Genomic DNA, 9,965 nt, shown 5'->3' on the forward strand with positions numbered 1-9,965 from the left:
CTCCAAGCAGAGGTTAGGCTCCGGCTGTTTTCATTAACGTTTTTTTAGTCGTTTATATCGGGCTTTCTATTTTGTCATTTTTTTGCTGTGTCAAAATAGAAAGCCCGATAAAAAGGACTAAAAAATCTCTAAAAAACAGCCGGAGCCTAACCTTCTGCTTGTAGAGTATACTGTGGGTACAATGTGTAGATCAATACCTAGTAGGGTTACTCGCATGAACTTCAGTCTGCCTTGGTATCACCATCTCCATCTAGCTCGGCAGGGTTGGTGGGGAACGGTTTCCCCCGGCGCTTGACGCGGGCGTACGGTCCGATGTTCGGGTCCGTGACGAAGTCGTACAGGACGCGGATCCACGATGTGTGGTGAGGAAGGTTTTCATAGAACTCGGGGGCGATCTCACGTACCTGGTGAATTGTGAGAAATACTTGCATATCACGACATTCATGTAGAGCATAGTGATTTCTATATCCCTATCAAATATTTAATTTTAAGCATAGTAATGCTATTTTACCTGATAACTGTTGATAACAATTCTCACATATGGTTCATCAGACACGCAGATACAGTCAGGTTACAGTGTTATATGTCAGTATGGGTTGCAAATACTGCTAATACACCCGTTTTACACATTGTACATTTATCAAACATGTGTCAATGAACAAGTGTACTTAAATTCTTGTTCTGTGGGAACTTGAAGTGAATCTTCAACTTTAAGACGTTACCTTAGGAAGTCTACACCCAGGAATGTTGGGGAAGTCATGGTGCTCGTTGTGATACCCAGCGTTGAAGGTGATTGCGTTCAGTGGACCGTAGTAGGAATACGTCTCGTAGCCTTTCTTGAACATGTAGTGATCTGAGATGAAATGCCCTGCCATGGGATGGACTCCAGAAGCGAGCAGGCTGCCGATTATCAGGTATGCTAGGGACTGTAGTTGGGATAAGAATATTTATAATTACACGGATATATCGTATGGAAACAAAGGATATGTAGAAAGCGTTATAAGTCTCTTTGGAAGTATATACTTCATGTATCGGCTGCTAATAGAAGTAAAAGGAAACTGCAGATTAAAGTAAAAGTTAAGCGCAGATGATATCCTACTCAACAAGGGGGAAGAGACCAAGTACATCTTTGGGACATCCAAAACGTTTTGCTTACTATTCTTTATTAACTTATGATGCAAACGAACAACTGATTTATAGATTGACTGGCGTCTCATCAATGATTAAGAAATAGACTATGTCTAATTACATTTGTGTTTGTTTAACCAAATGGAAAAAAAATAAAATTCACTTGAAATGAAGCATTGTCTCAATAATTATGCATATTAGGTCCATATTTGCATGGTTGATGTCTATTGCAAATTAAGGCATGGGATAATTTGTTACATCTTTACATCCTTTACTTTACAATCATTTCAATATAAAGTGAAAGTCAGAATTTCTTCACAAAATAGTACTCACATTAACTCCAAAGAAGTACCAAATGGCCACATCAAAGGTTATTTGTACAGTGGTGTTGATGATCTCCAGCCCGGAGACAGGCTTTGGTCGCATGAAAAGTGGGCGGAGGCCATAGAAGAATGGCTGCAGGAAGAGCCAGATGAACTTGGTAAAGCTGGTGCGGAAGAGAACCCCCTCCATCTTTAATGGCAGATCGACATCCACCTTTTCATGTCCCCTAAAAAGTAACAAATGGGACAAGAATGGTTTGTTTCTTGTATGTAGCACACTAGGTACAGAGAGGCCACAGGTTTGATTTCAGGAATTCATAGAGACGCCATGTTTCACTTGTCAACTCCTAACAACAAATTGGACCGTGTAGCGCAGGGGGAGTTTCTTCGGCCCGTGACCGAGAGGTTGCGGGTTCGAATCCGCCTGCTGTGTTACCGATCTTGTGCCCTTGGGAAAGGCACTTTACACGACTTTCCTCACTTCACTCAGGTGAAAATGAGTACCTAGCTTCGGATCGGGCCGTCCTTTGGATAGGACGTTAAATGGAGTTCCCGTGTTCGGGGAGAGCAACACCCCAAGCACGTTAAAGAGCCCGCTACTTGTGCGAACGTCCACCCGAGCGGATCAAACCATCCCGGCAAAAATAGGGGTAGGGAATCTCCCGAGCAGCCCTCGTAACCCCTGCTTCATCTATTTGGTCAGATAGTCCTCACTCATAGTGAGCAATTAGGCTGGTCTCAATCATGATGTTTCATACCTAGGGCGAATAGTTGCTGTTACAGTTCCAATCATGTAACCCGTAACCTTTAGTGGCCTTCAGGCCTTGTTACGTGGTGACCATTGAGTAAAAAAAAAATCAACAACAACTGTAAATGGAGTTCAGTCGAATCCGGGTGAAAGCTGTGCGTTTGGCTGAAGGTTGTCCAAGACCAGAACACAAAGCCCTTGGACATTTTATAATGTTTCATGTGGAAGTATCTTTGTGTGAATATCGTGGATAGATGGCGGAATGGATATAGTTTTTCTCAACATCGGTCATTCATAGATTTGAATCTTCTTATTACCAAAATTAAGGACAGAAACTTGATCCATTCCATTAACTTATCATCTGGATTTGATTGACATTAAGTCATTTCAGGTGCAGCTTAGATGACTTTTGTCTTAACCAGGGGACGGAGACCCTTTAGCTGAAGTGGATGTATAGTAAGGACAGTGCTGCTCCACCTTTTAATTATCTCAGCACTAAATAGTAACTTTTAAAATATAGCTTTAAGTTATAGAAATGTGGTTAGCTTTGGTTCATCTACCGGGACTTAACTTTTCCTACGTACAGCATCACTCTAAATGTCGAGTGAGAATCTCGCACGCTGGATTTCTAAACAGGCAACTAACTTCGATCTCATACCTTTTAGTTTTTAGCTATTGGATCACTAGTCTGCATTACAATCCTTTCTTGATATTTCAACAAAAAAATAACGGAACCCAGGCAGAATATTATTAATCCTTTTGAATAAAAAGAAAGTGCAGGTCTTACCTGGTACTTGTGATGCTCTAGATGATACTTCTTGAAGGTGATGGAAACGGGTACGGCAATGATGACGTTTCCCACAATCCCGAGGATACGGTTGTGAAGCGGCCGGGAGTGTCCGAAGGCCAGGTTGTGTGAAATCTCGTGGATAGCCGTCATCATGGAGGCGTTGATGACGCCACCGAAACAGTACGCCAATAGGATTATCATTGGCAAGGATACATCCTGTTATCAAAATGAAGAAGGTAAGTACATATCTGTATCTGTATATATAACCGCCCTTCGGCGTAACACACCAGCTTCACAGGCACGCGGCGCTGCAGCATCTGGTTATATCACACCTAACTTTTGCACATCTATCTGCAAGCGTTCTTTGAGACTATCCAGGAATGATGCCCCTACTGTGATTGGTGATAGCAAATTCCACTCTACGATAGTTCTGGGAAAATACGAATTTTTGAAGACATCAATCCTAGGTTGGTAAGTCTTGTATTTGAAGTCATGGCTGTTTCTTGTTCTTTTTTGAGCTGGTATCAGATACTTATCAGTCGGTACGTCCCCAGTGATATAAGCTGCATAATTTTGTTGATGTCGAGAACTACCCCACGTAGGTTAATCTTATCGCATTTTAGTACATTCCAAAATGTGAAATTTTATTCATTTATTATTCTACATGTATATACATATTTGCAGAGACAGACAGACAGACAGACAGACAGACAGACAGACAGACAGATAGAGATAGACAGAGACAGAGAGAAATATATGACTTTTTTAAAGACTCTTTGGCATTGGTTAAGATACTGTCTAATAACCATTATAATTGTTGTTTAATATTTTGCTAGGTAACCAATGAATCTGGCATCCACTGACTAGCAACTCACCTGTACGAAGTAGCAGGCTATCAGCTGTAAGGCGATCATGAAGACCACCTTGTATACTATCGTAGGGTCATGGCCGAACAGTTCCTTTATCTCTGGGTGCTTGGCTGTAACAGAAAAAAGCATGTAAGATGTTTTAGATTTCCATGCCGCCTTCTTAGCGTCTGTTTTCCGTTGCTAGTCTGGAATAGTTTGTTCTGCTTGTTTGACTTTATTTTGACCCCAACGTCTTATCAAAGCATGGGTGTGCCATTACTATTTGTATTTATCCTCTAACACCACATTTATGCGTATGTACATGAAATTATAATAACCTGTTATCTTTATTTGCAAAATTATTGCTGAAAACCGTGTACTGTAGACTAGGCTGTCCTCATTTCCATATCAGCTTTAATGTACATACGCATGCCCCAAAGTGGTAGTAGAGGATAGATCCATGGTGCCACGACAGTTTTGTTATCATGTTGGGGTCAAACTATAGTCAACATAGCAGAAAAAAAATAATGGGATAGTACGGCGTAACGGCAACCAATGCTTGATAAAACAACTATGATAGTGCATGTACTGAATATCCGAACTAGCGTGGACATTGATATCAACCTAATGTCCTACACGAGTGAAGACAAATACGTCATTCACTCAAGCTTACACATTAAGGTAAATCATAATAGACCAACTTATAGGTATATACTAATGGGTAATATCTCGTAGGCATGATGATGATGATGATGAGTCACATTATTAGCAAGTACTCCAGTGACACGTCTAGCTAGTTTTTCGATGTGTATTGAAGGTTTTCAATAAACAGTACGCACATAACAGTTATGCATATTTTGGAGCTAGATAAGTGTTGAATGTATATATGTATATATATATATATGTATTTATATTTCACTTCACCATAACTTTTTCTTGGCAGTGAAGTAATATGCTGTTATATCTCACCAGTGGTTATGGGAGTAAATATTCCACTCCTATCAAATCTTCAAGATCTCTGCCATTCTTGGATGACACGATAGATTGGGTCAATACTCAATACTGCTATTATTTGCGAAAATTGACTTATCTTATTGAGATTTTTTTACAATTTTGTACCAAAAACTGCAAAAACATTTTGCGGCTTCTTGGCTTTGTATTACTGACCTAAAATGTACGTTTTTTTGTCTCTTGTGTCCTTGCATTATCACTGTTATGCCTTGACAACGTTTTCTTATGTTCTAATTTCAAACTTACCCAAGATCTCCTTTCTTCTTGTTGCATGGGGCTCGTCAGTGTACACCCACTCGAAATCGGTTCGCGAAACCTGCCCTCCCATTTTCGGCTGTATTCCGTCGGTCGTGCGTAGTTGTTGCGGGCACCGACGGACGGAATGGCGCCAGGTATGAAGCCACGTCGACACAACAAGTCGGGTATGAAGATGTCAGATAACGAAGAGGTCTTGACGCTATTTAGAGGGGAGGGGGGCTTTGAAGCCAGTGTTTGTTTTCATGTCACAAAACTCCTTATCCACTTACGCTAGAACAGCCAGATTGAACCGGAAAAAAATCACCATAATAACTCAAAGTAGTCAATATATGTTGCACTGGCAACAGGCTCTCTGGCAGGCACACTTTATAAAATCGACTAGTTTTGGCTTTAATTAAGAACTTTCCAAATTTCTTGCTCAAGTTGACTTGTTTTTCTTACACCGTAAGTGTTTTATTTAATTTATTGGTGTCCTGTGCTCATGTGTTCATTATTATTAATTAAAGCCGGTTATTATGCTTTAAATGTCTTTGCTGTCATGTTTTTTTTCTACAAAAACATTAATATAAACGTTTTATTTACTTTTGAGATGACTAGAGATATTGATACATGTACACGTATTCTCCGACGCCATTTTCATGCCCTGTGTTTTTCTTGTTAACGGCAGAAGTTCGGGCAATAATTTATCTTATCATACATGATTGACAGGGAGAATGCTGGCGTCAAAATGAACGTTGCCACCTGCCACGTTTTAGTGACATAGTTTAGCAGATATGATCGAAGCAGGGCTGGTAATATTTTAGTCAACAAAACACGTCCTTGCTAGAATGACATTCTGATGTTATCTATGTTTTTCCTACACGCTGAACATTGTTATCATTAAATGGGGGCACGTAACGTAGCGTAACGGCAGTGTGTTAACGTTCGGCTCAAATCCACGGGGCCTGAGTTCGAGTCCCCTTATATTCATGCATGGCAGATATAGAAAAAAATATATCAAAGAAGGTTTAGACATTAGAAATTCCTTAAATGATTGTAAAAGCCTCCAGTGATTGTAATAAACTTATCCCATACTACAACTCCTTTATTAGTTAGATAAGCCTTAATTAAGTTGTTTGTTTTATGTTAACACAGCTAGAGCCTGTTACTCTGCTACTTGGGGCGTATCAGTAGGGCTTGAGGTTGGGTTGTTTAACGAAATAAAAGAAAATCTCAAAATATTTAAAAATGACCCGTTATGCGTGCGTGCTTGCGCGCGTGTGTGTGCGTTTTTGAATGTGTGTGTGTGTGTGTTTGCGTGTATGTGTTGTTTTTGTGTGTGCCCGTATGTGATTCTATGTGTTTCTGTATGCGTATATACATTTCTCCGTTCGTTCTTTCGTGTCGTTATGTGTATGTGTGTCGTGTGTCTGTTAACATGCATATGTATGTGGTTACTGTAAAATTAATGCATTTAAGGTCGATGGGATTTAATTTCGCGGTAGCGGGAAAATGGAAATTTCGCGGTGGTTTTAATTTCGCGGTAGCACAATGCACTGTAGTCTCTTACTGTTATGGAAAATATTCGCGGTGCTTTTAAATTCGCGGTGAAGCGGCCGCCGCGAAAACCGTGAACATTAATCCACCGCGAACATTTCTGCATTTACAGTATGTTGTATGTGTATAACGTCGTAAATGTTTGTGCGTGTTCTCCTCTTAGCAAAATGCTTATCTCTACAATGTTAAAGGGACATTGCACTCCCGTAGCAAGTGTTATTCATTATAGACAAAGACTTAGATGCGGTGTGACGCAGAGAGACAATGAACTTGTCTTAAAAAACATTTTTGGTATGCGTACAATGTTTAGAAGACTATCAGTGTGAATAGTTGAGAGGGCAATACCCTGTGACACTCATTTGAATACAAACTACGAGATTGTTGATAAACGAAGCATTTGCCCCTCTCTTATCTCAGGTCATCCCTGCAAGGTCAGTACTGTGCTTAAATATTAGCTACTGATATTGTATGTGCAGTAACTGACCTTGTGTCGCGACACCGCTCCAGCCAGGATGGGAGAGGTCACTAACCTCACATTGATCGTAATTTAAACTGCCATCGTTCCCGACACAACTAACATTCTCGCACTCATAACAAGAAGGTGGTGTTGATTTTACGCAGTCAACATTGAATCTTGTCTTCTTCTTTACACAGACATTTTTACATTTCCCGAAAGAGATGACCGAGCCTTTCGAGCGTTGAAATGTTAGTAGTAGAGTGATGGCTACTCGTTACTAGGATACTTGGTCGACATAACCAGATGATTAAATATTATCAAAATTATTTGTTAACCTCTGTACGGTTGGTATTATTAGATGCTGGCTAATCGTGTTATGATCTAACTTTCATAGATGATGAGTAATTTTAGAATTCATCTGCTTTCAATACAATCTAAATGGCATCTGAGAAGTTGTAATGTTTTGTTTGACTGATGAAATACCTAGGACAATACTATGACTATAAGTTGTCTCGCAACAAAGAAGAAGTCAGAAAAATTCTGCCGTTGCCATAGCAGCACAGCTAACGTTTAGAAGGGGGAGGGGGGTGGTTGAACAGCGACCCGGTCAGACGTATACAATTTGTAACAGCATCACTTCAAGCTGCGTTGCAAGTTTTTAAAAATAATTTCATGTTTCAATTGTTTTGCTAATTTGTAACGCACATTTTGCGAATAGATGACGAATTTGGTGTATCTATTGTAGGTAGGTAGGCAGGCATTGCGTGTTAGGTGCGTATGAAATGTGTATGCCTGTGCACATACACATACCTAGTTGCGAATAGCTGTGTATCCATTCATTGCCGAGGACGATAGTATTTCCGACGTGTACAACTGACGCCGATCGCTCTGATTTTGGTTGTCTATGAAAAGACTCTATTTACACAAACGATTAGCACAAAGTCAGAGAGTGCATTCAAATCTACTGATTTATTAGCATTTTTATAGTATGAAGATTTGTACATCTTATGTCTATTTATTCTAGTATATAAGAATATAGTCCATACATAATTAAGTACATGCCATGAGGAAACCGTATTTCATTCACAAACAGTTCCCATAACAGTGTTTAATTTTTTACTCATGTTTACAAAAATATACCATTAAGAAACATGTTAATTGACAGAATTTGGTACAAAAATCACCTACATTAATGTTGCGACAGAAAATATACTAACTTGGCATATTGTCCTCTTGTTACATATTTGATTGCATATTATAAGAGACATATATAAGTTACACTATCCTTATAGTATCATAATGTGATAATGATGAATAAGTCTGCCTAAAGCATTAAAAAAACTTTGCATTCAGTTACCTATTTGCTGCTGTCATTTCGTATGTATGTAAGGGTTATGAACTTATGAATGGAGATGTTCAACAGAATTGAAAACCAATAATACAACAGTATAAGTAAATATCGGCTATCGAACTTGTTTGCAGCCATAGCGTAACCAACTGTCAACACAAATAAGCACGAACCAAAAACCAAACCTTACACTTCCAGCATTCCTGTAACCTCAGACAGTTTATAGATAGGTAGTCTAGGCTACTTATCTTTGTTTAATCTTCAAGCAGATGCGTGGTGCTATTACATGATCAACAAAATTTGTTCAAAACAATACGATGACTGACATAGTGTCTCTTGGAACATTTTTTTTTTGCTGCAATTGAGTTCACAACAAACCCGCTTTTGGCGTAACACTCTAGGATTGTACAGAGGAGGAAAAGACAAGCGGCTTTTGCAGCCTGTGTGTGTCTGTGTGTGAGTTTGTGTGTGTGTCTGTGTGTGAGTTTGTGTGTGTGTGTGTGTGTGTGCGTTTGTGTGTGTTTGTGTGCTTTTGTGTGTCTGTGTGTGTGTGTGTGCGTTTGTATGTTTGTGTGAGTGTGTTTGTGCGTTTGTGCGTGTATTATTGTTTGTGTGTCTGTGTGAGTATGTGTATGTGTGCGTGCATGTTTGCTTATCCTATTGTTTGTGTCCGTCTATTAGTCGACTGGGTTCCAAGGGTTTTCAGAGGGTTTCCTTACCCACCCACTAAAAGTTCCTTGTGTACACATTTTTGCAGATTGAACTGACCAATGTTTTCCACCAATACAAAAGGAAACAACACAAAAACGCACTTCGAGCGACGGGAGGATCTTTCACGTGTATGTGGTGAAACACAAAGACATGCACACGATTAAATACAAACAGGTGCAAACACAGGCAGAAAGTCACAAACACACACAACCAAAAACAGACACGTGTCTATACACCCAAGCACACACACACACACACACATACATACAAGCAGTTCAAATACAGAAAGAGACACACGCACATGCACAGACACACATGAACAAATTGATGATTTTAGTAATAAATTCAATATTTCAGCATAACACTTATCTACCAGGGAATTGTTATGTTTTCGACCTCCCAATACGCAAAGTAAAATGTCCTTACAAATTTTTAAGAAATTAACTGCATTTGCCACAGGTGAAAAGTATATTTTGCTCAAAAACGTGTTTGTTTATTATACAAGAACGTCCTTTGATAGAACTGACATTCTTTACCATAATACTAGATGCGTCATAGAAGATTTGATGTCATGGATCAAAAACGTCTCCTAACTATCCTGACTAGAATTGCAGTGCTTACTAGAACTGCGATACAAGTCAGCTGACATCCAGTTGAATGAAAAAAAATAAACATACACGCCCGGTATACCGGAAATAGATTGGCTGCTGTCAATTGCAGGCCCTACGGCAAAAAAAATAATTTGATTTGTTAATGTCATCGGATAATGTTACGGGTATCCGAGAACGAAGCGACGCTGCTAAATTG

General features: G+C 39.5%; 1 protein-coding gene across 1 annotated transcript; it reads right to left on the minus strand.

The window, feature by feature from the left end:
• Positions 1 to 209: 209 nt before the first annotated feature.
• Positions 210 to 5,427, minus strand: LOC118408386 (sphingolipid delta(4)-desaturase DES1-like). Its single transcript, XM_035809154.1, has 6 exons — positions 5,095 to 5,427; positions 3,865 to 3,968; positions 2,988 to 3,205; positions 1,462 to 1,678; positions 723 to 926; positions 210 to 404 (listed from the first exon to the last, which is right to left on the minus strand). Exons 1-6 carry the CDS (start codon positions 5,174 to 5,176, stop codon positions 222 to 224), a joined length of 1,008 nt encoding a protein of 335 aa, XP_035665047.1. The 5' UTR covers positions 5,177 to 5,427; the 3' UTR covers positions 210 to 221.
• Between the last annotated feature and the right edge of the window lie 4,538 nt (positions 5,428 to 9,965).

Source organism: Branchiostoma floridae, unplaced genomic scaffold (assembly GCF_000003815.2).
Source record: "Branchiostoma floridae strain S238N-H82 unplaced genomic scaffold, Bfl_VNyyK Sc7u5tJ_1580, whole genome shotgun sequence".
NCBI lineage: Eukaryota > Metazoa > Chordata > Leptocardii > Amphioxiformes > Branchiostomatidae > Branchiostoma > Branchiostoma floridae.